Source organism: Natator depressus, chromosome 18 (assembly GCF_965152275.1).
Source record: "Natator depressus isolate rNatDep1 chromosome 18, rNatDep2.hap1, whole genome shotgun sequence".
Lineage (NCBI taxonomy): Eukaryota > Metazoa > Chordata > Testudines > Cheloniidae > Natator > Natator depressus.
The window spans coordinates 11,333,262-11,359,724 of NC_134251.1; the positions used below are offsets into that span (position 1 = coordinate 11,333,262).

Below are 26,463 nucleotides of genomic sequence, written 5' to 3' on the forward strand. Positions count from 1 at the left end.
CAAGATCAGGCCAAACCATGTTGTAACTGTCTCTCCAAGCCGGAGTGGGAGTCCAGCCTGGCAGAGTCATTCTGATGTGGTGCATGCACATCCTTGAACACAGCTGATGCTGGCAGGGGGGCCAGCCGTGGGTCCCTGAGCACCACAAGCAGGGACTTTGTCTCAAACTGCTGTACACTTGCAGCTAGGGGGAGGCTTGAGCACAGCACTAGCTCAAAAAATAAACAGCCCTCAGGCAGCAGCAGTTGTATTTAAACTTAGCAGCTCATGGGGTCAAGGATTCAGTCCCCCCAGGGCCTAGCTGGGCCGTGGGAAAGGCCCATTCTGTACAAGAGCCTGTCCCCAGCATTACTACTGGGGGGGGGGGGGGGGAGATGAAGCTAAATGAGACTTTTGGCCAAACTTCAAACCATGCTGCAGAGTTGATGTGTCATGTCCCCTATGCCACAGTGCATTGGGGGTGTAGGGGAGGAGAAAGATGCCTTCACCAGAAAACGCCACTGACAGTTCAAGGCCCCATCAGGCAGGGGGATGTGTCTGAAACAAGCACCTAAGGGAGCAGCAAGAGTCAGTTGCCTGCTTCAGCGACACCAAACGTTGGACAAACCAGGGTTGCAAAGCTTGGGCCGATGACCTACTGCCATCAAAGACAAGCAAGCTCAGGGCAGCTTCTGGAGGGATTTCAAAATCCCTGCCCAGCTGGGTGAATGCTTTTTGCCATGAGCACTGGGCAGAAGTAGTTTCTGCATCCTTCTGTCCCTTTAATTTTAGCCTCGTGGGGAATGGCTGATGCCCTGTAATCACCCTCGATAGATCAATCACTGCAGGATCTAATGAGGGGCAGGGGGTGGGGGCAGCAATGATTGGGGGCAGACGTGCCCACCTGGCCTCAGCAAAGCTTTTTGATGCTCAGCTGTTCCCAGCAGGTTTCTTCATCACAGACCCATTCAGCAGAAAAAGGACCCTGCGGGAGGCAGAGGGTCAGAGGTTGGCCACCCACCGAAGGGCTTAATGAGGAGCTGATGGACGGGAACACATGCAGGAGCTGAGGGCTGCACAAGAATCCCCAGTGGGAAGAGGCAGACCTAAAAATAAAGCCCCTGTTCAAGCCAGCCTGGGCTGCCCCTAGCCAAGTATCTGATGCTAAGCGGAAGCAGGGGCTGGATGAGTTGGAAGGCTCATACCCACAAGCAGAAAGGGAACTCCTAGGCAGGAGTAGAGTTTGATTTCTTCCCCCCCAGATCACAGAACTGGATCCTGGCATAGCCTTGGCCAGGGTGGAGCCGTTTGTGATACAGGGTCACAGCTGAACCCCTGATTCAAAGGAAAGAGTGCGTGGCAGACCGACCTTTAATCAGAACTCACGTTCAGCACAGCCGGCAGCCTGCAACAAACAAGCTGCATGCCCCCAGCAGTCCATTGGTCCTGCCCTGCACCAACATAGGCAAGGCCAGTGGGCAAGGAGAGTGCCCAGCTAACTCAAGCGAATACGCCCCCGCCGCAGGCCAGAGAGGAGACAGGGTGTCCTGTGCTTTGAAATTGAGCCCGGGGCTGGATACACTCTGTTCCGAGGAGTTCCTGGGCTCTTGCCTGGCAGGCCGATGCGGCACTAGCAGAGCAGGGACTGGCTCTGCCAGAAGCTGGTACCCATGGCAGCTGCCCAGCGGGGACAGTTCTGAGAAAGCACCACTGGCCCGCATTCTTGATAAGTGTTCAAAGGAGACACACACACACACACACACCCCTTCCTTTCAGTACCCAGCCACGTTCTCAGCTGGGCCAACGAGGTGCGCTCTGGCCAGTCCCTCCAGAAGCTCAGCAGAGTCCTCTGCCCTCCAGACGGGCCACCGTCAGCTGGTGCCACCTTCCAAAGGCCTGAAATGGAAAAAGGGAGAAGTCAGACCCAGGTCAGAGCTGGGTGGCCCCCAGCATTCTGCAATGCAGCCCCAGCCACCCTCATCTTGACGACGACAGAGGTGGACTAGAGGTCCTGGTTTATAGTGCTCCACCTGGATGCCCTGGGCGAGACTGCATGGCCTAGTGGGCCCTGCCACCTCTACACACTGCATTAGGCTTGGGCCTCCGACTTCTAACAACGGGCTCGGCGTGGCCTGGGCTCATGCAGCAGGATGTGACTGGGATCCCCTTCTTTTATGATAGGGCCAAAGAGCATTTGTCTGGATGCCTCCCTGCCACCCCTAGCCCTGGGGCTTGGCTCAGAGACCTGCCCCTCCCTAGCACTCAGGGAGACTGGCTAGAGCACAGAATCTGCTCCCAAGGCAGAACGATCAAGTCACACCAGCAGAGCCAGCCAATCTGCTGCTCGCAGGTCAGTGTTAGACACAGCCTGTTTGTACATGACCCTGACATTCCTCCACTTTCCCTGCGATACAGCGAGAAGGGGCCTGCAGTGAGATTTCCACAAACAGTTAATCCTGCAGCTTACTCTCCTTCCTGCACCCAGCCGACTGCAGGAGTGATCCAGGGGGAAAGAACTTCCCCTGGCCCAGGCAAGCGCCGTGGGCTCTGGGCTGGGTCAGCAGCATCTCCCAACCAGCTTTACTTGCCCTGCTAGTTAGAACAGCATAAAACTGAGTCAGCGTAGTTTGGAAACAGCCTCCTAGTAACAGAGAGCGCAGGGCATCTGCCAATGGCGTTGTCACACATGGAACATGCTAATCCACACACCTCCCTAGACAACAGCAACCCCTCAGCCAGATTGAATAGCAGAGTCTCGGATTACTAAGGCTTCATTAACCCTGTGCACCAACAGGCCTCAATCTGCTTTCCTCTTTTCCAATAAGGAACACACAGAATGGAAATACCCAAAAACCGCCATTCCCTTCAGTGCCCTCTCTGCTCCCTCCTCTTCGTTGCCGTTCTGCCCACCTTCTACCAAGCCTTTTTAGGCTATAAGCTCTTTGGGGCAGGAGGTGTCTCTCACTAGGCGTTTGTGATGTGCCCAGCACAATGGGGCACGAACTTGGTTGGGGCCTCTAGGTGCTCCCATAATACAAATAATTTGTAGTCCACAGAACTGAAGCTTCAGCTACTAACTGGGAGATCAAGCGGACGAGCAGTAAGCTCCTACCCTGGCGAGCAGGCTCCGGTCTTCACCCTCCAGGAAACTCTGGGCCACCTGGCTTTGCAGGTAGCGCCTCCTCCAGATCCTCCAGCCCCATTCTAGCAGCCTCTGCCCAACCTGTGAGGAGAAAAGGCAGCACACAGAGGTTAGCTCCCTCTGCCCAGCACCGTCTGCCTCCTTGGCTTCCAGGTCCCTGCCCCTTCCAGCCCGTTCTGTGCAACCCCTTCTCTGCTTCACATGATAACTGCCTTTGGCCAAATCTCTCTAGGTCCTCCAGAAGGCCCCCGTGACCTGGAAATGCTGCTGCAGAGCAGCTGAGCCACCTCCTCCTAAAAAGCTGGCCAGCCTCCCCTCATCACTCACACCACATCCCTTCTACTGAGCTCACAACTAAGCTGAACGCTAACCAGACTCCTGTGGAAAACTGCTCAGTCACTTGGTTTGGGCCATGCATCTCCTTCCCCCTCCTCAGCCAGCGTTCAGGCTGTTTAGACTGCAAGCTCTCTGGGGCAGGGGCCCCACTTCTTACCCACTGGCAAAGCAGCCTGCACACCAGCAGCACTCTAGGAGCAGTCAGCCAGGGGCCAGAGGCCAGCTGAAGGAGCACACCTGTTGCTGGGACCCTCAGGTGGGGCTCAGAACAGGTCCCAAATAGTCACTTGTCCAAGGAGGAGGACAACAGACTATGGGGATTGCGGAGGTAAAGGGAGGAGGGAAGACACTGAGTAAGGAGGAGTGTGGGTTAGTAGCTTGTCAGCGACACAAGGCAGGACTCCTGGGTTCTCACGCCACCCCTGCCAGGAATTTGCTGTGTGACCTTAGGTGCAAGCCACTTAATCCTCCCTGGGCCTCAGCTTCCCCAGCTGTGACACGGGGATGGGGACTATCCACTCACCTCCCGGGAGGGTGGGGCTTTGAGAGGACAGACAGTGCAGGAGCATTCCCCTCGTGGATGGGCCCAGACATTCACTCACCAGCGCCCGCACGATCAGTGCTGCCCTGCTGGTGTCCTTCCACCGCAGCCACCCGCTCTCCAGCGAGCGCATCCTCCTGCCGGCCCGGAACTGGCGGAGCAGCACGTTGCATTGCCATCGTCTCAGGTACTTCGTCCTGGAGGCAGAGAAGGAAAAGGAACGTGCTCGTACTGATGGCTGCACTCACCCCAGCTGATGTTCTCCCTCGGCACAGACACAGCCGGCCTGACTGCTTCCCGGAGGACCTGACGCCGCTCCAAGGCCAGGATCGAGTGACACCGGCAGTTCTTACCTCTAACCCGCACTCAGCTCCTTACATCTAGTGACTGGAGACTCGCGGCGCATCTGTTGTGTGCTCTCCATTGGCCGGAAAGGGTGCAGTGGGAGGAGGGGGGACAAGCTGGGACTCACTGCCCCCTTCTCTAACAATGACACAAGGCTCATCCCTGCTTATCTGGTTAGCACATTTAGTGCGGATAGGGGGGTTCAGTTAACAACGCTGCAGGGTTAAGGCCTCTGTTTATCCACTCGATAGGTACGAGTTTCCCCCATGCTGCCCTGCCAATGTGCCTCAACGCTGACCTCCTATCAGGCCTGGACTGACACCCCCATCTTACTTTTGTATGTTCCACAGCTTTCGGTCACTGCCCACCTGCTCCAGATTCGAACCAGTGACCATCACCAGTCCACTGCCCCCGTCCCCTTCCCTGCTTCGGAGCCCCCAGAGCACAATAAATTGTTCATGGCGATTCCTCATGCTGACTGCCCCCCAGCAGAAGTATGGAAGCTAGGCACACGCACATAAATGAGACCTAAGAAATGCTCCTTCCATTTAAACAGCCAGGCCCTATGGTCAGGGCCCCCATTGGGAAGGAAGAAGAAGAACGGGGATTTCAAGGTCTTGCTCGGTCAGATACGTCCATCTTCACGATCCGACGCTTACTGAAGGAAACAACCTGAAGGTGACAACACAGTTACCAGCGATTCCTTCTCCAGATCCCTTGGTGCTGACCGTGTTCAGACCCTGTGCTTACCCGAGCCGTTTTCTATACTGCTCATCTGGTACCAGCTCGGTGCCACCCTCCTGGGGCCAGGCATGTCCAGGTGCCCAGCCCACCACACCAGGACTCTCCAGAAGCTGATGGACTGGCAGCCTCTGTGTCCTGCTTTGGTTTCTGTAGATCACTAGCCAGCGACGGAAGGCGCTGGGAAGGAGCCTATGGTAAGTCGCTGGGCTTGGTCCAAGATCCCTTTTTCTGCATCGTCTCGGCTCTGTGGAAGGAGACACAGCAATCACACAGGGCATGCCACCGTGGCAAGGTAAAGAGCCGGCAGGTGCTGTTCTCCCTTTAGCTCCAAAAGCCCCCAAAACAGACCACAGCCACCATCCTATTCAATTAATCATTTACAGAAGAGCTTGAGTAGATGGCTCCCTTCTAGACAGACACCCCCATGCTCCAACAACGCCCTGCTGTTCCCTGTACAGCCCCCAGACAGGAGGAAGCGGATTTGATTCTTACTGATTGACCAAGACAGGGGCATTTTCCTGCACTTCCTGGCTCCTATGAGGGTGCCCCGCTGCCGGGAGCTCTGGGACAAGGCAGCAGCTTTCGTCCAGTAGTTGCAGGCCTGAGGATAGAATTTACAAGGCAGCCATCAAGACCTAACACAAAAGCAAGGAGGGGGGAAACCCCTCCCCTCACACACACGGCAGTCACACAAGCTGAGCCCAGGTGTGACACACCATGGTTCAGATCCCAGCAGGGCTGACTAAATCCTTAAAAATAAATGGAGTCTCGTGCAGTTTGCTGGCTGTGGGCCTGTCAGAAAGGACTGTGATAACCAAGGTCCGGTCTGCTCTGTGGGGTAGAAATTGTCCCGCGGCACCTTTCTTAGGAGCAGAGGATTTGGTCTAGTCCTTTTGGCTTGTGTGATGTGCACCAGCTGGTTGCTGCGTTTCAACAGGGAAGCAGCATGTCTATAGCCTGAAAAGCAGAGTCACAGTCCATCACGTAGCCAGTCACACCATCAGAGCCCGTGTATCTAAGTTTTGAGACAAGCCCCATCGCCAGTCTCTGAGCAAAGTCACCCAGCTGGGCTCTTCTTCAGAGAGCAGGGAGTTGTCTCATATATAGGGCTCTACCAAATTCGCGGCCATGAAAAACCCGTCACGGACTTGAAATCTGGTCTTTTGTGTGCTTTTACCCTATACTATCCAGATTTCATGGGGGAGACCAGCCTTTCTCAAATTGGGGGTCCCGACCCAAAAGGGAGTTGCCGGGGGGGGGGGGGTCACAAGGTTATTTTGGGGGGGGTCACGGTATTGCCACCCTTCTTTCTGCAATGCTTTCAGAGTTGGGCAGCTGGAGAGTGGCAGCGGTTGGCCGGGCGCCCGGCTCTGAAGGCAGCGCCCCGTCAGCAGCAGCGCAGAAGCAATACCAGACCGTGCCACCCTTACTTCTGCACTGCTGCCTTCAGAACTGGGCGGCTGGAGAGTGGCGGCTGCTGACTGAGGGCCCAGCTGTGCAGGCAGCAGCGGAGAAGTCAGGGTGGCCATACCAGACCCTGCCATCCTTACTTCTGCGCTGCTGCTGGCAATGGCTCTGCCTTCAGAGCTGGGCTCCCGGCCAGCAGCCACGGTTCTCCAGCTGCCCAGCTCTGAAGGCAGCAAGGCCACCAACAGCAGCACAGACGTAAGGGAAGCAGGACCACAACCCATCCTAAAATAATCTTGCGACACCCCCGCCCCCAACTCCTTTTTGGGTCAGGATCCCTATAGTTACAACACTGTGAAATTTCAGATTTAAATTGCTGAAATCACGAAATTTACAATTTTTAAAATCCTATGACTGAAATGGACCAAAACAGACTGTGCATTTGGTAGGGCCCTACTCAGACAGAACCTGCTCACCTGTTTCACCACAGCCATGGAGTCTAAGTGCAGGGCTTGATGCCCCCTAGTGGCCACTCTCCAGCGCTGAAAGGATTTAGCCCAAGCAGGTCTCTGTTGTTTGCTGTCTCTCTCTTCTTGTTGCCACTTCGTAGCTCTCAAGAATTCCATCCTCCAGCGGGCAAAACACAGTGTGAGGCTACGCTGCTGCCTGGCGAGCACAGTCTGAGTGAAGGCTTCATGCTGCGTGGCTCCACGCCTGGTAACCTGGAACCAAGCAACTAGGACCCTGGAAAAGAATCCACAATTACGGGTTCCTGAAGTAACATTTCTGCATCAGAGACAAGCAGGCACCAGTCCGAGTCTCCTCTACCTGGTATCCTATGGGGTTATTTACAACTACTCAAAGCAAGTGCAAAAAGCTACCAGATCAGATTGCTCAGATTGGGGATACACCCACTTTCACGCTGTGCTGTCAAGTACTCCTGGGCAAAGGCACTGGGAGGATGAGGTCAAATAGCTCCAGACTTCTGGACTGTAGCTACTTTCTGCTGAATGCTCCCAATCACTTCACTTAGCCTTTCCCAGAAGGTTGCCTGCCTGTACTTCCTGTGATCGGGGGAACATCAATTTCTTTCTGTCACATGATAAGTCTTTGGGGTCCATATTAATGCAAAGGCGCCTACAGAGTGAATATCGCTCACAAAAGGTGTCCGAGCAAGAGCCCTGTATACTAAAACCCTGCTTTGCCCACAGAACAGATCCTGCATGGACACAAGCTACCACCACGCTGCCCTGCCACTGCATTGAACCCCAAGAAGTGGTTCTTTCAGGTCAGGGCTGTGAAGGGAGATCAGCCTCTAGAGTATCGGTCCTGGCTTCTCTGCCAAGACTGTTTCCAGTGTCATCAACTGGAGGCCACAGTGGTGGATTAGCTGTGGGGGGGGACTCTCTCCATGGGGAACTGGAGCGAGAACACCCAACACTCATTTCAGATAGAACACCTATGAGCTATCACAATACTTGGCTGTTACACACATGGGCTGGATTGGAACCGGTTGATTAGAAGTGAAAAAAGGTGGTTTTATCTCTGTTTTGTTTAGTATACTGCTCAGTTACGGGTTTGTCTACGCAGAGAAACTGGGCACAAGAGCTATTCCACAACAGCGTTCTGTGTGGATGCTCCTATTCCAGAATAGCTATAGCACTTTCAATTCCCACCCTACCTTATTCCAGAATAACTTCCCCTTGTAGCCAAACAGTAACACACCGACACGAAACACATCAGAGCCTTCCACTGCAGCTTCACCGGCCCATGCGTTTTCAGCTTCTGGCCTGCTCCTTTGTTCCTCGTTCCCCCAGAGTTCCCATTATGCAAATCATCCCCTGCGCTGTAGGATTGAGGTGTAAATATTCTCCACTTGACGGGTCTCTCTGGAGATCAAGAGCATCTATAGTGGGTTATCCTAGCATGAAAAATGCCCCCCTCCGGAGGCGGCACAGCTCAGCCTGTAGCATGCCCAGGTGGGAAATCGGGAAGTTCTTCCTTATCAAAGACGCGCTCAGTGGAAAGATTATTGATAGACAGACGCACTGCAGGCAGAGGAAAGATTGCATCTCTCTCAGACATACCTTCTGGGGCGGTTGCTACATGGACTGAATTGCTAAACCAGTCAGGGTGAGCTTGTGGGCACAGGATATTTGTTTCTGCTGCTTTCTAATGGAAATTTGGCCCCTCACAAGAAAATCTATTCGGGCCAAATCCTGCAGTCCCAGAGCAGGGCTGGCCTTTCAGTGCACTGTAGCAGGATCCACATGGGGCATTAGTGGGTGGCCAGCTGGTTTGCAGAAGAGTCTCACGCTGGCTTGCCGTGCAGTAACTTGCCCCGTAGACAAGCCCCAAGTCCTTATCCCTGTTGACTTCAACGAAAGATAAGTACAAAATAGATGCTATATCGTGCCAATCGTTTATATGGAGAACTCCTCATTGTTCTGCTTAAAACGTGCTGGTCCCGGCTGAGGATCTCAGGGTCTGGCCTTTAGCTTGGGGCTCTGAGGCAGACTACCAGCTTTACCTAGGGTTTAAACCACAATCCAGGTAAAAGGGGTCAGGATGAGACGTTTGTGATAGTTCAGTGTATAGTTTCATGTCCTTGTGTTCTATGGACACTGCTTCTCTCCACAGGATCCTTTATTCTGATTTTTCACACTAACAGAAATGGAAGCCAACCCGTCAGGTCCAATTCATCCCCAAATGTAAATTTTGTAAAAAAGAGATTTCACAAGAGCTCAGGCCATCAGAAGTATTCCTGTGCAGTGGGTACTGTGCAACTCCAAGGGGAAGAGGGGCTTGCTTTTTAAACAAAGAACCATCTCTCTTGTTGTGTTTGCAACACACACACTGCAGCCGTGAGTTAGCGCAGGAGGGCTGGCAAGCGAAAGTGACGAGGGACAACCGTGACTCGTTTATCTGTGCTGCCTGTGCTGAGAAATGCAGAAATAGGGGATGGCAAATTAGAGGTTTTAATAATCTACCAAGTTATTTGTAACACAGTAAAAGAGAGGAGCACTTGCTTTTTAAACAGGATTTTTAACCTGATAGGGTGAAATTCTGACCCTAGTGAAGTCAATGGGCCTCAGTGGGACCAGGATTTCACTCAAAGTGGAAGAACAAAAATTCCCCTGTACCCAAGGCATGTCGAGGTAATTTTATTCATCCTTCGGGGTTAGTGAAGCCTGTACTAAGGACCTCAACCTCCACCCTGCAGCCATCACTTCCAGTGTTGCCAGGACAGTTTAGTCGGATCTTGCCTTGAAGACCCATCTCTATTAGGTAACCAATTTTACAGGCCCTCGGGTGATCGCTTAAGGCAGGTTTCACTGTAGTTTGATAATGGTGCCGCTCTCCCCATTCCTCTCCTCACTGCTTGCTCACAACCTTGATGTAATCTGCTCTGCTGCACACAGACAGCATGTGCTGGGATAGCCACAGATTCCAGTACTTCATTGCACAGCCCTCTTCTCTTTCCTTCCGGATCTCCCAGGACCCCTGTTCCCTTTGCCGCAGGGTCTGCTCGTACCAGGAAGAGCGAAAGGACAGATCCGCCTGTATGCCCCACATCTCCTGCTGCACACCAGCTTCCAGCTCTGAAAGGCCCGCAGGGTCTGTGCCTGTAGAGATGCCCGTCAGCTCTCCTCTGCAGTACTGCACGTCTCCAGAGGCCAGCAGCTTTGCGGGCAGCATCCTCCTCCTGCTTGTGGGCTTGGAGAGCAGCAGCTTGACGGACTCTCAAGATTCCTTTCCTCTCAGCAAAGACTGCCTCTTCCCGCTCCAGCCAGCCTGAAAGGCTTGGAGGTTCTGCCTGAGTCACTGGCTCATTGACACTGTCCCATGCCAAGTTCGGAGATGCCTTCAAAACAACAAACCTCTACTCTGAATACACTAGGTAGGGGGAGGGATTCAAACTGTGGGAGAGTCAGATCCACCAGAACAATCACCTACTCCACAGATTCTTCCTACCAGCCCCACTCCCAACACACTCTTGGATCTTCTTCTCCAGCCCCATTCAACAGACTCTTCCCTCTTGGCTGAGCAGATCTTTCCTTCCTGCCCTGTTAGACGGACTCCTGCAGACAGATTTTGTTTCTCAGGCACTCACTGCTGCCTGGGCTCCCCTCTTGCTGGCTGGGCTGGGATCCCAAGGATCCAGTAATAATTCCCTTCTGTTAAAGGATCTTCAAAAGGAAAAGCCTCTTGCCTTTGGCCATCAGAGAGCTGCATCTGGCTTAGCAAATACAACTGCCTAGAGCAGAGGCTCCTGAATTGGTACTGGCCACTAGGGGTTTATAAACCGAAGCCAAATGGCTGGAAGGCAACCAATTAACCTTTCTAAAGGCAGTGGGGTTCCTGGCAGCCAATTGAGGGGGCGCAGATGAGTCATTAGCAAGGCCTAGCTGTTACTGTGTGTGCCCTGACACCTTCAGCACCGAGATTGGAGTGCCAGGCTGCCAGTGCCTTGTGTGCACAGTGGGCCCAATTCATCCCCAGTGTGACCCCATTGCCTTCACTGATTCAATGTAGTCTAGCAAAGAAGGAAGACAACCTAGAGAGAGCTGTTCAAAGAGGCTCCAATGGGACTGACCCTTTGTGGCAGAGATCAGAAGAGATTCTCTTGCTGAGGCAGAATAATCCTCCTCCTCTTTGCTCTCCCAGTCCGAGAGGAAATGGTCTAAGACATAAGAACTGGGCAGGCCTTCACAATCGCTCCCTCAAGCTGGGTCACTTCTCCCAGGATGCCTTGTGCAGTCAGGCGCGTGCTTTCTCTCTGACTTCCTGAGAAACATCCAGCAGGGAGTGCTAGGCTATGGGTCACAGGCACCCTGAAAGAGCTATGCCACACCAAGTGTTTCAGCAGCGAAGCAGGGACAAAAGAGCGGAGGAGGGGGAAGTATTTCTACAGAAACATCATTCATGCAAAATTCCCCTGAACTTTCACATCCGGCTCTATCCCGCGCAGATCAGATCCAGCTCTAGTAAATTACATTTCTGCTCCCAGGAAAGGCCTCCCAGGGGGAGCAGACAAACCTGCGCAAGAGGAGACGCTTCCAGCAGCAAGCAGCGCTTCTCCACTTCACAGCTTGGCAGTGCCAGGCCTGCAGGACTGTCCTCTTCCTCCCCTGCGAGCTGTGCTGGGCCCAGTGCAGCTGCAGATCCCTCAAGGTGCACTGCTCTGGAATGGAACACAGGAGTCAGGCCAGAGCAGCCCACGAGATGCAGCCACCTCACCAAGGGCAGGCAACAGCACAAAGACAGAACGGATCTGACGCATGCCCCGCACTCTGACAGACAGACTTGTACAGGCTTTGAAATCATTCCTTCCACACAAGCAGCTAGACAGGCTTTTAGAAAAAAAATTCCTAGCAGTGTGGTCTAGTGGTTTGACAAGGGAATGAGGAGTCAGGACTCCTGGATTCATCTCCTGCCACCAGCACATTGCGTTATACTGGGCAAATCACTTTGCCGCTCTTCTGCATCTCAGCTACCCCTGCTATAAAAGAGGATCCTTCCCTACCTCCCTGGGCATCATGGGAACTTACTGTTTGTAAATCACTTGGAAATCCTCTGATGAAGGGTACTATGGATGCAGGATTCTTACAGACTGCACAGGGCTGTATCCTGCTCCCACTGAAGCCAATGGAAGTTTTGACAATTACTTCAATGGGAGCAAGATCCAGTCCATTATGTTCAGTTCAAAACTGTGGTCACCCAGGACTTCCAAGTTGTCTCTACACATCACAGCCACTTGGAACTTTATAGAGACAGCAGGAGTAGAACTCAGAGCCTCCTGGTCCAAACTACCTGAGCCAAAGGAGAATCTCCATTAGCTATAAGCAGTACAGGGCATGTGACACACAACCAAGCAATTCTGGTTGCAACCAGTAGAGGGCAGTGGTGCACATACACACTAGTCAGTTCATTACATCTGAGATCTGCAGAGCCCAACACTAGGACTACAAGCAGGATTTCCTCCCAACCAGTTTGATATCATAATATCCTTCCCCTTCAGCCCCTTCTACACAGCATTCAGGGCCTGTTATGCCATGGCGTAACTCACTCTGCCAGCAGGTATGCCAGCACCGCAGGGCATCTGCTGCCTTTTGGCGGATCCAATGCCTGAATCGCCTGTCAGCTTCCACTTTCTGAGTTAGCCTCTGCTTCCACAGGTCAAAGGCAGCCTGGCAGCAATGGAGACCATGTTGTCTGGATGCCATGGCTTTCCGATTCTTATCTTCCACAACCCACTTGTGCCAGCCAAGAAACGCCCTGGGGTTGGGGGGAGGATGTAGGACACGTGAGAGGCTGGAGGAGCAGCTTGAAGAGATTTACTTTTGTATGTTAAGTTTAATGAAATACCCACTACTGGACGGAGATTTCACTAACTTCCGGAATTACATCCGATTTGTTTTTAAACGGCAACCAGCTGAAGTACACCTGGAATGTTACTTGGTATTACTTTGCTGGGGGGAGAGTTCATACCCAACGTACTCACACTTGGCATGTGTGCCGTGCCTCCAGTCAAGAGCTCAGTATTTTACAAGCATTAATTAAGCTTCACAACACCCTGGGGAGTGGGCGTTAATATCTTCCCACATTACAGGTGGGCAGACTGAGGAACAGAGGTTAAGTGACCTGCCCAAGGTCACAGGTGAGTTGGTGGCAGTGCCAGGAAGTGACCGCAGGAATCGGGACTCCTAGTTCTCTGCTCTAACCAGGAGACTGTGCTGCATTGTACTTGACAATGGTGGAATGTTGGCTTTGACTTTTCAGCTGACATTTGTTTAAAACTGCCTATGGATTTAGACATACAAATCCCATACATTCAATGGAAACCATATGTCTAAATCCCCTAGGCAGTCTTGATCATCTGAGCCTTCATGTTTTGGGGTTAATTTAGGCCCTAATGTTTCCTAATTGAGACACTTTGCTCAGTGCAGCTCAAAAAGGATTGGTCACCTCCACAAAAGAGAACAGTGGTGCGGGAGGGGACCTGCACCTGCTTCCTGAAGCACCCAGCACTTGCAGACAGCGGACAAGCTGGTCCACTGCTCTGTTCAGACTTGCCAGTCTCTACGAGGAGGTTCTCGGCCCAAACTAAAATGAGGGGTTCTGGAGAGGGGGAAATGAAGGAAAAGAAATACATAAGGTGGGGGAGGGAACCCTGGAAAAGCAAATCCTAGGTCCAATTCAGAGCTCAAGGTCCAGTTGGCCTAGTGCACAGAGCACAGGGCTGAGACTCAGGAGACCTGGGTTCCATTCCTTTAACTGCCACTGGCCTTCTGGGTGAGCTTGGGCAGGTCACAGCAGCTCTGTGCCTCAGTTTCCCCCTCTATAACATGAGGCTAATGATACTGACCTCCTTGGTAAAGTCCTTTGAGGTCTATTGATAAGAAGAGCTAGGGATTATTACTATTGCTATTTTCACCCAATAGACATTTCGACAGATGCTCTGGAAACAATTACAACAGAGTGTCAGAAAAGTATAAACTGGCTCTGGGGCCCATACCGGGACAGCAGAACGAGCCTGCCGTGCTGCTGGATCTTTAGATGCTGCTGAGTCTGAGTTGACCAGACCAAGAAATATCTCTGCAGGAGTCGTAGATCTGCTTGGTGCCAGAGGGAGCCACAGGGACTCTCCAGTTCCTCTCCAGAACTGTAACCCTGTAATGCAACAAACCAGAAAGGGGTCTGAAGTCCAGCACAGACACCGGACCCCATTCATCCTGCTTGCTCTCAATGCTGCTGTGACCGCACTCACCACTGCCAAACTCCTCCAAAGTACCCCTTCAATTTCTGAGTACCAGGAAAATCTTCCTGCTCATCTGCCACTGAGGCTGGCAAGAGGAGGGGGACGAGATGTGCAGAGATCTGCCAGTCATGGGAACCTCTTTGCCCAACTGAGAGCAGACTGGTGAGGGGTGGGGTTGGCAGGTGATTAAACCCAAAGACTTTTCCGTAAATTGAGCAGCACGGAGAAATCCTTCATTACCTGCAGAGCATCACCTTGGAACTGCATTTCTTCCCATGCGAAGTAACTGGTGAGAGGCTCGATCCTGCTGTCTGGTCTCCACAGTGCCAAAGCTTGGAGCTGGCCTCCCATAAACGGATTCTCTCTGCAAGACACAAGCACCAGGCTGATCTCTCTTGCCAAGCAAGGTGAGGAGAGAGCAGCTGGAGGGGCACTGGGCTGGGAGTCAGGAGAAAGGCAGCCATCCAAGCCATGTCTATCCATACAGAAGAGCCACCTCTTTCCAGGATCCAACTCACCCAACTCGGGGACTCTGTGGAGGAGAGGAGGCCTGCAAACAGAGCTCTCCCACCAGCTCAGCTGGAACCACTGGGCAGCAGTGCTGCTGCAGAGAGCAGACAGACCGGGACAGGTGTGTGGTGTCCTCGGAGGTCATGAGGGAGGAGAGGCTGTTCTGACTGCTGTCACAGAAGCTGCTCTCCTGGTCAGAGGAAAGCACATGGCTATGAGTTTAGTGCTCCGAGCAACAATCCCTCTGCTAATGACCTCTAACCTCTACGTTCACTCCTCTTTGCAGCGGAGCTTGGGGAGATCCAAGATGCATCCATCCCTCTGCTGCCACAGGAAACACTCGTCAGCCACTATGTGCTCAGGACCGTGGGCACACCTTTGGTGGAAAATAGACCTCTAACTAGCTACTACCTGCCCTGGCCATGGATTGTCCCAGTACTCTGCATAGTCAGCAGGCGAGTACAGCAAAGCCTCCCATCTTGATGGCTCCTCAGAGGCTGGCAGCATGGTGGAAAGTAGAACAGAGCCCAGCAGCTCTGCAGTCCATTTCCCATGGCAGCCAAGCCAAGAGGTCCGTGTATCCCCTCCCCCAACTGGCAGGGATCTCTGTACCCTGTGCCTTCTAGCTGCCATGCAGTGAGTATACAGCAGAACCCACCCACCACCAGCTCCCTTGTGCCTGCCCTCTAACCCCTCACTTAGGGGACTGGCGTGACCGTATCTGCCTCTGAGGACACTTAGCACATGGATTCCCTGCCATCAGAGCCTTCAAGTCTAAGGCCAAGGCAGATCAGCCTGTTAGTGTGGGGACTGTGTCGAAGCAGAAACTTTAGATTCAAATCCCAGCACTTCAGTGCTGTAAGGCAGTACCCCATCTGTACTGAGCCCTTCTGTGCCTCACTTTCCCCATCTGTGAATGAGGACAATCATATTTACCCATCTGGGCAGGGCACTTTGGGATCCTCAGGTGAAAGGCACCAGGTCAGTGTGACGTTGGCATGATGAAGGTGAAGCACAGAGTGGTGCAGTGGCTTGCCCAAGGCTGCACAGCTAGTCAGTGGCAGAAATATAATCTAGGTCTCCAGACTGCCAGTGCACTGCTTTCACCACTAGACAGCACTGCCTCAAAATATTATCAGCCTGAAACAGACCCCCAAGGTCCCTGTTGGATCTGAACTTCCCTGCTTTTATATTTGCATCAATACTTCCCTGCAGCACAGAGAGGACTGTCAGCAGGACTCCCTCACCTTTTCCAACGAGCCATGGGAAACAAGAGGAGCAAGAGCGCTGCTGTGGAAGCCGGAAGAGAGAGAAGACTCCTCAGAATCCAGCAAGGCAAGAGGCTCCTCAGGAGGTGCCCTGAGATTGTGGTTCAGAAGATTCAGCTGAAGAGTCTTCTGGTGCCACTGCCTCAGAGCGTCCCGTAGTCGGCGCTGCTCCGAAGCCTGAGAGAAGGAACTAAGGAGGAGGAGGAGAGGGTAAGGAAAAGTTTGCACAATGGCTTAGCAGACTGGTGCTGGCTAAAGGGTCTTTCACCTCAAGGTTACCCATTTAAACCCAGCCCAGGTGAGCAGTGACGAGTTAACATGGGTGTGGTCTGACCAGGGAGCCACCTGATGGAATCCACCATGGTAACTCGCACTAATAGCCCCTACGCTGGCAGTCTCAGCAGAGAGGCCAAGGACTGAGTGGAACATGGAGACTGCTCCACTCTCTAGATCACTGAGACACGCTGGTGGGGCAAAGCGGAGAAGCCTGTCCCGTGCTGATTTCTGAATCGATGGGTGATGGGTTCTAGCACCAGCGTCCACCCCTTCATTTCCAGACTCAGGGCCTGCCCCTGCACTGCAGCAGCAGGTCCTGGTGATGGTCCTTGAAGAGCCAACAAACTGTCCTTTGGAATGTTTGCCCTTCACACAGTGACGTACCTGGTACCGTGGGCAGCAATGGAGACATCTTCCCCATTGTACTAGATATACGACGCAGGTGTGTGTGGCATAATCTCTAAAATTCAGAATCAACGAGAAGGAAACCTGAGGTGTTCCCTAAGCATTTAATCCTAACACTCACTTAGCTCGCTGTTGCTGACGGAGCCTCGCCTTCCACAGCAGAAATATCCTCTGGAGCTTCATTCGCTGGTAGAGGTCATCTAAAGAGACACCTCTTTTCCACAGGTGGCTTCTCCTTACAGCCAAGCATAGCTGAGCTTCATCCTCCTTCACCGCAGGCCCACTGGCAGCTGAGCTAGCTTGTTGTCCTTTACAGGTCACAGACAGACAGGAGAGAGAGAGAAAAACCATTTGTCAGGAGTGACCCTTCAGTGCTCAGAAACTCAGCCTGACACAGGGGACAGCCACCGACTCCCCCACCGCACAGCTTCCTTTCTAGATCTCAAAGTAAATTATTGCCAGGCTTTCTTCTAGGCTTATCAACAGGATCTCAAATCTTCCTGCAGCAACACTAATCTGGCCAAGGGGGACAACCCTCTTCCTGACTCGGCACTTCACGTTAGTATCACATTTCATCTTGAGGGTAGCAGACTTGTCTCATGCTGCCCTGCAATAAGCTTCCATCCAGTCTCCAGTGCGCCACATGGGGAGGGGAAAATGTAGAGGCACATTAGTATCTTCTGATCTTAAGATGATTAGATAGGCCCTCAACACCTCACCATAACATCTCCTCTGCCTCAAGATAAACAAGTTCACAGCTGTCATCTTGTCCACTTCTCTGAGCTGCAGCATCAAGACCCATTGCTGGAAGCACTTCCTCAGGGACGCGGCCCTGTGATGCTCCAGGTTCTGCCTGCACAATGCCTTCCGCTCAACAAACTGCCTCCAGGCACTGAAACACCTGAAGAGACCAAAGAATAAAATAAATCAAGCGGCAACAGCTGGTTCTCTGGTTATTTCTGCCATGGAACTTTTGTGAATCAGGCGTCTCTTGTCCTTAACTTATTCCTGGAGTGCTTGGGTAATGTAGGGGTCTGGGGAGAATGCCAAGCACCTTCCACTTCTAGGTCCAAGGTCTGAGTCCAGACCAAGACATCTTACCATTGGATGGCTATTGGGTGGCCTACATGAAATGAATTGGGGGTTTCAGGCCAGTTCCCAATGGATGGGAATCCACTGTACCCAAACTGTAACTAGCAACTGGCCCCCTTATTGACAGTCTCAACAGAAAAGTCAATAACTGGATGAGCCACAGAGACGGAAGTATCCTCTCAACCCTAGTTGTGCTCTGCCCAGGTCAATGGTGAGGCCTCTGAGTGGGGTTGTGCAGGGGAAGCTTGAACCAGTACGGCCTGTGTAGTACCTGGTCTGTGGATAAACAGAGGATTCAGTCAGACGGGACCATTGCAATCATCTACTCTGATCTCTTGTATAACACAGGCCATAGGACTGCCCTGAATTAATTCCTGTTTGAACTAGAGCAGATCATGTACAAAAGTATCCAATCTTGATTTAAAAATTTCCAGTGATGGAGACTCCACCCCAACCCTTGGAAAGTTGTGGTAGACTTCGGCCTACAATACTAAATTCATACACACAACACATTTAGTCTTTAATGTCGGTGCTGTGAGAAAGGGACAGGGTGAGGCACTATCGAGTGAAGGGAGACCCCAGTGCTATTACCGTACCAGCCTTTTTCACTTCTGGAGACCCGGGTTCGAGTCTTGGATTGGGCCAGGGAAGGAAAAGGAGTTGGGTTCTTCTCTCCTAGTCCCCGTTTGCCCGCATCACAGACTCGCTGTGCTGGTTGGAACAATTCCGCATGGTTGGCAGTCTCAAATTTGGTCACTGGACTAGCAGAGCTCAGGTTTGAAGTGCCTTGGCTGAGTTATGCAAAGCAGCTCGCCCCGTATTGGTCCATGCTAGATCTGTCTTTAGCCAATGTCCTCACACCCTCCCCATGAGCACTGACTTAATCTTCAAATATTTAGAGCAATAAGCGAGGGGGACAGGCTTTGTCTAGAATTCGATAAGAGTCATTCTGGGTCGCATCTCTCATTGCCAGGCTCCTGCCTGGGTTTTCACAATAGAACACATTCTAGACTGAATCCGACATCCCCAAGAGAAGGAAGATGGGTCCCATTTTGCTTACCGGATGGCCAGCTCTCTCCGGATCTGAGTCAGCAGTGGCAAAATCCGCTCGGTTTCCAAGCTCCGTGAACGCCATGCCCAGAAAAGGTTCTGTAGCTGCTTCTTCTCCAGCAAGGCACGAGCTTCCTGCACTCTGGCCTCCTCTTTGTCCAGGAGCTCCTTCTGCAGGCGCCACAGTCTGAAAGCTGCTGTGTTACAAGACCAGAGAGAGAGAGAAAAAAGAAGAGAAAAATCAGATCTGAAGAGAAGAGCTTAGAACATTTTAGCACCATCAACGCAAACATCCACCAGCAGGACTCCTGCTGGGAATGGCCAGGAACTGCTGGGAGGAAGCTCACATTGCTGTAGCCAGAGCATCCGCTACAAGCTAACCTCGCCGAGGAGATGACAGAGGAGATGTTGAAACAGAACAATAGGCGACCAATCCTATGAGATGCTGAGCAGCCTCCTCTCCCACCAGAGTCAATGCCCAGCACTTCACAGGATCAGGTCCTGAACGGGCAAAGACAAGGCAGTAATTAGACATCAACAGAGAAATCTCCTGAAATGCCACCATCCTTCCAGCCTGGGAGCATACTGTTTAACTGCATTTGTTTGAATGCTCTGGAGCCAGTGCTTACCAGCCAGCCGCCTCAGGTCCCTGATGGCCTGTGCCCGCCGACAGAGCTCATCTGCTCTCTGCCTGCAATGAAGCTGCATCCACAGGTTTGCCTCCACCCTGAAAGAGTCCCAAGCTTGCGTTTAGCCACAGAACCTGCCAGAGAGGGAGCTCACAGACCCAGACCGGGGGAGGGGTTACAATCAAGGCCTCCCTTTCCACCAGGGCTGCTTCTAGCTTTCTGGATTCAGCTCTTCTACCATAGAACCTGAGCAAATAGGTCTTTCCCTTTGCTCAGTTCATTCCCCTGCCAGGGATTGATGACAAGTCTGATTCTGACTCACCAACCCCTGCTCCACACGTATGGATCGCAACTGGACCCAAGAAATGACCCTGGGTTTCCCTCTTGTCCCCTCTATCAGAGGCACAGAAATTTTACCACAGCTAGCACGGACGAGCCTGAGGTAGGATCCTCCAGTGCTCAGTAGCTGTAAGTGTAAATTCCCACCCTGGAAATCTCTCGTATCCACAGAGGTGGGAAGGATTGTGCCATCAGCTCTTCCTTCATCTGAGGTCTTCTTGCTAAAGAGAGTTCCTCTGCCTCCAGCTCCAGCCCCGCAACCATCCAACACAAAGAGTCATTGATGAGAAAATCCCAGCTTACCTACTGTGCCATGCAGCCTCCTGCGGGGACCCTGCCGTCAGCCGGCACCACACTGGGGCTGTGACAGCTGGACCTCTCCCCAGCCCGACAAGACCCACTGGCGACTCTTTGGTGAGAGTCGCTGGCTCCTGCTGGGAGGTTTGGCTTTCGTTTTGCTTCACCACAGCTGACTTCCACTGAAAGAGGAGCGACACGGCGAGACGTGCCTGAATCAGAACCCCCGGCTCCGAATCCACTCTGCACTGAATGTAGCATTGTGCACCCTTTCCTCATCATGTGTATGAGCAGCCATTCCCCTGCCACCTCCCTCCCTTCTCCTGCCCTCCTTACTGCGTGACAGCATTTCCTCTATTGTCCCCTGCCCATCCTTACCCTGTGAAAGCTGACGGCCAGCACAGCCAGGGAGTGTCTCCGCTGGGCAATCTCCATCTGCACCTTCCTCAGCTGCACTGCCCACTGTAGGGCCCCAAGCCCCTTGCGAAGCTGCTGCTGTCTGTAGAGCTCCCTAGCTGCAGTCCTCTTCCTGAGGGTGTGGCTGCTCCAGGCTTGGAAACACCTGGCTAGTCGTCGCCTATTGCCCAGCAGCTGAGAACTGAAACAGAAACAAGGGACTGAACTCCAGTATGAGCAAGGAAGGTCGAATCCAGCCAAGACACATCAGCAGGACTCCATCCACTTGACTAGCAATCTCCACCTCAGCTAGTCCTCTCATTCCCAGGGACTAAGTGATCCCAGGCCTCTCCAAAGCAGGTTCCAGACCACGTACTCAGCCACAGCCCTGCACCAAACATGGGCGTAAGCATTGCCAAGTTAGTGGCGCTCTCCCCTCTTATCCCAAAGGTTGTGGGTTCAAGTCCCTTCTCTAGGCCTTAGCTCATTGATTGCTCTCTGCTGACCATGCAATGAGTTCAGCTGAAGAAGCTGCACTGCTAGAGGGGAACATTAAACCGAGGGTTGCCTTCTGCCCACTGCTGGAGCTACCCAAGATGGAAGTCCAAAGACGTGCCAATTTTTTTTTTTTAAAGCATACTCAGTTCTGGATGTTGCAGCCATTTATTCTCCAAGGGCTAACTACTCTCCCAACTCTACGTGTTCCAGGTAATATTGTGGCACATTCCCTGGAACTATAAGCGCCAGGCAATGTTCCATGGCCACACATTTCCAAAGGCAACTCCCCACTCAACCCCCTCACCCGAAGCCCTTTTTACCTTCTCTCCTTCATCTCCAAACACGAGACATTGTTCTCTGGATCCTACAGGTAAGAGCAGACAGTGACGCACTGGTATTAGCTGCAAGAAGTGCCGGTCTCACAAGTACTAACAACCCCCAGGTGGAAGAATCAGGCTGTGGTCACATGATGTGCAACCTCACACAGCCATTGTGGTTGGGAAACTAACGCTCAGCCATGAGGCAGGGCGGTCCCAGCTGACTGCCCCAGCTCATCCTATGCTGAGTAGAACCTTGCTTTGCAAGTGCTTCCTTTTAATTTCAGCACAAAAGAGAGTGGGAGAACTGGGCCCTCTGTGCTCCATTGCCATGCCTGCAGCAGAGTTAGCCATCATGGTGCTTTCCCTCCCCTGAGCCAGGAAACGTAAAATGCAAAGGTGATCTTTGAGAATAAGACACTAGAGAGAGGGAAAGGGAGATGGTGACACTTACTCTAAGACCCATGTCAGAGATACGATACAAGACCAGATGGGCCACTGGTCCGTCCCCTGAGGGAAGGGAAATGATGGCTGCAATTATTCTTGGGGGCTCTCCCATGGCCCCGTATGGAGATTCATCCCCACACCTCCTTTCCCTCAGCACCTCCATTCTTCACCTCCAGCTGCTGCTGGTGAAAGGTGGAGACGAACACAGGAGGGTACACGAGAACCTGGATGCTGTGCACTGACAGGGTCCTCACCCGTGGTAGTCTTCTGTCCTGCACCTGGCTGCTTTCCTCACAGTTCTGCAGTTCCCTGTTGCTCCTTTCTGCAGGAAGCTTCTCAGATTGGCCCCAGTCTGTGTTGAGCCTCTGATCCATGCAGAAGGCCTCCTGGGAGCGTTCTTCACTTCCTCCCTCATTGGTAGCGTTCGTATCATCCACGGCAGCGGCAACCAAAGAATATTCACCAGGACCTTGCCTGGCTGTTACCCTGAAAGGGCTGTAGCTGGGACTAGGCACAGACTGCCTGTTATTCACCATGGCTATTCTCCTGGCTGCAGATGATATGATGTCACATGCCTCTCCTGACTCTCCCTGGTCTTTGCCATGAGGCTCAGAGGTGCCGACGTCTATGGAGCTCATACTGAGCTGCTGGACTTGACCGATCCCTGCATCTCCAGAAGGAGACTGGACTCTCAGATGCACTTCCCTTGGAGTCCCATACACAGCTACACTGACATTCATTGGCACGCCACCCTCTTGTGTCTCCAGTGACAGCTGCAAAGCATCTGGGTCTGGGCCAGATGAAAGGGCCTTCCTCCAATGCACGGAGCAGGGTGACTCTTCCACTCCAAGTGGCTTTTCAGGGAAATTAGTTTTTACATGGCTGAACGTGCCGTTCTTTTGTGGAGTGTGCTGTACCTGAGATTTATACCTGAGGTAGGGAGACCAGTCATAGGAACTACCTGCGTCTGTATCAACCAGGTAGACCGAGCTGGCACCGGCACAGAGGGTTTCTGGCCAGATTCCACCTGAAACTTTGGTTCTTTGAGCATATAATTCAGTATTTCTGCACCTGTGACAGAGAGAGTTAGGTTCGGCATCCCCCACGTCACCAGTCACTGAACCAAGACCCCAATCCCTAACAAATGGGGGACCCCATTTCATTCTAGCCTGCTTAGCACTGCTCTGTTCTCTAGCAAGGTCCTCTCCCACACTCAGGACAGCAGGTGTAGAGACCTCGGGGGCAAAGCACAACCTGCAAGCTAGTGGAGAAGACCTGGACTCCAAAGGGAGGGAGCTCCATATCCCCATTAAAGCAGCTTCTTGCTTAAGCCTCTGGATTGAGCAGTGCAGGCTGGCAGAGGTCTTGGAGGACTGCAGGACAGACTGAAGGGCCACAGAGCGAGGAAGGGACTCAGCCAAGCCGCGGGGACCCAGTTCGTCCAAGGTGAGGGCAGGCCCAGGACAACAGGAGTTCACACTTCCTCTGGAGCTCCCTGGAGAGAGACATACCATTGGGCTGTGGTGGGGGACAAGCCCAGCAGAGGGGATTACAGGCACTACAGCTGGGGAAAGGGAATCTGTACTGGCTAGTAAAGGATTCCCATGGTCTGCATCATAAGCAGCGAAAGGTCCATGTTGCTGCTTTTTCACTTGTTGCTCATTGCTCTGGTTTCCTCCCTCTGGAAGGTTATGGCAGGTGGAGTGCACAGAGGACTGGTCCCAGGGGATAGACCCCTCCTTTGGTTTCTTCTTGTACTGCAGGCTCCTCTCCAGGAGGTGGACACTCACATTCTCCTCACTCCCTGCTAGCCCAGCCGTGTCAAAGCGGAAAGGTCTCTGCTGAAGATCCACGTAGGGTGGAGCTGATGAAGGCGGCAGGGGGTTACCACATGCCACCTTTCCAGAGCTGCCCCGCTGCAGCCTGCAGTAGAGGTTATTTTGCTGCTGGGAGCAGGAGGAGGAGAGCTGGTTGGGAGCAGCCCGGAAAGGCTGAGAAGAAGGGCAAGAGAGATTAGTCTGTATCAGGCTGGGATCCCTCTTCTTGGGGCCTTTGCTTTTTACAGCTGGTGCACTCCTGCCTTGCTCCGCTTGCCAGCCAGGGGTTACAGTGAATGCAGCAGCATTGGCCCAGCGATGAGTAGCTTCAGCTCGGCTTCCAGCGCCCAAATACAGATTTATGTTCACGTTCTTCTGGACTTTTCCATGCTCTAAAGAAAAACAAGAACCGTTCTTTTCAAGGGAGCATCAATAATTCATCACCACATCCCCAACAGCTTTCCACGCACCTCAGGGACTCCCCATATAATGAACCTCTTCTCTCTGATCAGCCTCAGTCCCAGCACTGAAAATATCATGTACACTATTGAGTTCCTGATAAAGAGAGAGACTTCCTTCTGGCAGGGCAGGAGGAATTTCAAGGGGACAGCCCGAGATCTTAACAGGAGCCTAGGGAAAGTGGGATCTCTCCTAGCATTATTATTCTTACACCTGCAGCCACCAATGGATAAGGCCCTAGTTACTCTTCAGCTCAGAATGCTTTAGCCAGAACCGAGACTAAATACAGGTTTTTGCTAGTAAGATGCGAATACAGTTGTCCCCTGGCCAGTGCACACACCAGTCTTTAGATGGTTTTCTATAGCATGGGTAGGCCCAGTTGCCATCAAACTAACACACTTCTAGCAAGAACATATTTCAATAGTTCTGAACAACGTGGTTTGAACTGGAGCGTGGACACTCCCTCATCTTTGTCTGCAGGGCTTGGGTCTCTCATCCACATGAATTCCTCCTGGGCTGGGGTTCATGATAATGCCCTGAGCTGTTTCGAGTACAGTTCAGTCTTGCCGCATGGATGCGACTGAACTGCGTTTTACCCAGGTTCCCAAATCATGCTACAGTCTGGCAAGAGTCCAAGGCTGCAGCACATTTAGGAATCACAGTTTAGTCTCATCTACATTACAAGACCAGAGCATGTTTTAAGTAGAACTACAGTGCACATAGGTCCCTAATTAGCAGTCTTGCCTCTGTTCAAATCCCCTCCAGGATGTAGGCTCATACCCATTGCTGATGCTGCAGTACTAGGGGGTTGTGTGCTTTCATTCCTCTGTCTTCTGTAAGAAGAAACTGTTGCCTTTCACCCCCCTTTTTAATGCTTACAAGGAGGAGTCCCCACTACTCCATCTCGCTGGACTGCTGGTTGATTAAAATTGGAAATCACCCATTTACAGCCACACAAGGCAGAGCACCAGAAAAAAGTAGGGGGAATTGAAGGAACAGCTTGAAGTCAGCAGTTTAACCGTTACTTTTTTTTAAAATGGGCAGTGAATGTGAGCTGAAAAGTACATTATGAAATATATTCACACCTGCACCCCTCTCTCTTCAGCAAACTCAATGAATTAGGGGGGAAAAACGCCAAAGCTGACTGTGAAATGAACATCAATCATCTTTCTCACATCAAGAGCGTTTTGAAACAATATGCTCGAAAGCCAAATACGTATCTTTAGTCGGGTATTACACACTAAGGCTTAATTTCCAGGCTATGTACATTTCATCCTGTCTCCCAGAAAAAGGCCCAAACAGCCAACTACCAACCTCAGCTCTCTCTCTTTGCAAATGGGCTGCTGGTCCTTCTGACAGAGAAATTCAGCCAACAATCTGATCAAAGCCGGGAAGGAGACACTCATTCGCTGATACTCCAATTATCTTTGGGAACGGCTGTCACTGTCTTTCATATGTTCTCAAACATATTGCAAAGGGGAAGATTTTAATTAGGGGCTGGCATTGCAAAAGTGAACAGACTTTCCACAAGTTTCCAGAGTGGCACTGGCTTCTCAGTGCCTATTCTTGCATAAAGCATAATCACAAAGCACAGCACGCTGGTGCTTCAGAAAAGGATTCATTGCATCCCAGGAATTTCCACACAGCTAGCAGCATGTTGCTAAAAAGGGGGTTTAATAACAGGCCCAGAATCACAAAGGGACAAGCCCCTTCAGGTGCTATGTTTCCTTCCATCAATGCTCACCACAGGATCACATCAGTCTGCTTTTAACTTTGAGAATCTAGAAGTTATAAGCAAATGATCTCTCACATATAGACACATATGCTATCCCAATCCTCATTACATTTCTTTCTGCCAAGCACTAGGCCCTTAACACATGGCCAGGATTAGATTTTAACAACTATTTTTACCCAACTCATTTAGACCTTGTGTGGACTAGAAAAAAATGGTGTCTATTAAATCCACAGTAACTAACATGTGTTAGCTAACCCTTCTAGAAACACCACTCGGACCCTAGTGTAGATGCAGGTTAACACTTTTAAATCAGGATTAATTGATCAAAGCCAATGAGATTTTTAAAAATGTCTCGACTAGGAAAAGAGATGGCTTAAAAGGGACATAGGTCAAACTCAGCCCCAGATTTAGGCTTTGAAATAAAAACAAGTATTACAAACCCTATGACCAATGGACTTTTTGTTGTTGTTGTAATTCCAATGACAATAAGCAGGATTTAAAAAAAAAACAAACAAATAATTGCAAACTAAGTGGTACAGCCTTGAGCTAGTGCACCAGAACTGGAAAACGAAACCGACTAGAAACAAAAGTGAAACTGACCAGTCTATTTTCAATGTCCACACTGAAAGGAAACAAACAGCATAATTAACCAAAAGTCAACTGGATTGTTTT

General features: G+C 51.8%; 1 protein-coding gene across 1 annotated transcript in view; it reads right to left on the reverse strand.

The window, feature by feature from the left end:
- Window positions 1–1,356: 1,356 nt before the first annotated feature.
- Window positions 1,357–26,463, reverse strand: part of C18H1orf167 (chromosome 18 C1orf167 homolog) — a 28,358-nt gene continuing 3,251 nt past the window's right edge. Inside the window, exons 3-22 of the mRNA XM_074933924.1 lie at window positions 22,035–23,989; window positions 21,337–21,380; window positions 20,501–20,720; window positions 20,129–20,304; window positions 19,487–19,584; window positions 18,868–19,054; window positions 17,435–17,616; window positions 16,837–17,023; window positions 16,014–16,224; window positions 14,775–14,956; window positions 14,497–14,620; window positions 14,014–14,168; window positions 12,565–12,773; window positions 11,535–11,679; window positions 6,971–7,238; window positions 5,580–5,688; window positions 5,094–5,331; window positions 4,060–4,195; window positions 3,092–3,202; window positions 1,357–1,875 (exon numbers count right to left, since the gene is read on the reverse strand). Of these exons, the coding sequence (XP_074790025.1) occupies window positions 1,816–1,875; window positions 3,092–3,202; window positions 4,060–4,195; window positions 5,094–5,331; window positions 5,580–5,688; window positions 6,971–7,238; window positions 11,535–11,679; window positions 12,565–12,773; window positions 14,014–14,168; window positions 14,497–14,620; window positions 14,775–14,956; window positions 16,014–16,224; window positions 16,837–17,023; window positions 17,435–17,616; window positions 18,868–19,054; window positions 19,487–19,584; window positions 20,129–20,304; window positions 20,501–20,720; window positions 21,337–21,380; window positions 22,035–23,989 (4,997 nt within the window). The 3' untranslated portion in view covers window positions 1,357–1,815. The remainder of the gene's footprint in view (window positions 1,876–3,091; window positions 3,203–4,059; window positions 4,196–5,093; window positions 5,332–5,579; window positions 5,689–6,970; window positions 7,239–11,534; window positions 11,680–12,564; window positions 12,774–14,013; window positions 14,169–14,496; window positions 14,621–14,774; window positions 14,957–16,013; window positions 16,225–16,836; window positions 17,024–17,434; window positions 17,617–18,867; window positions 19,055–19,486; window positions 19,585–20,128; window positions 20,305–20,500; window positions 20,721–21,336; window positions 21,381–22,034; window positions 23,990–26,463) is intronic.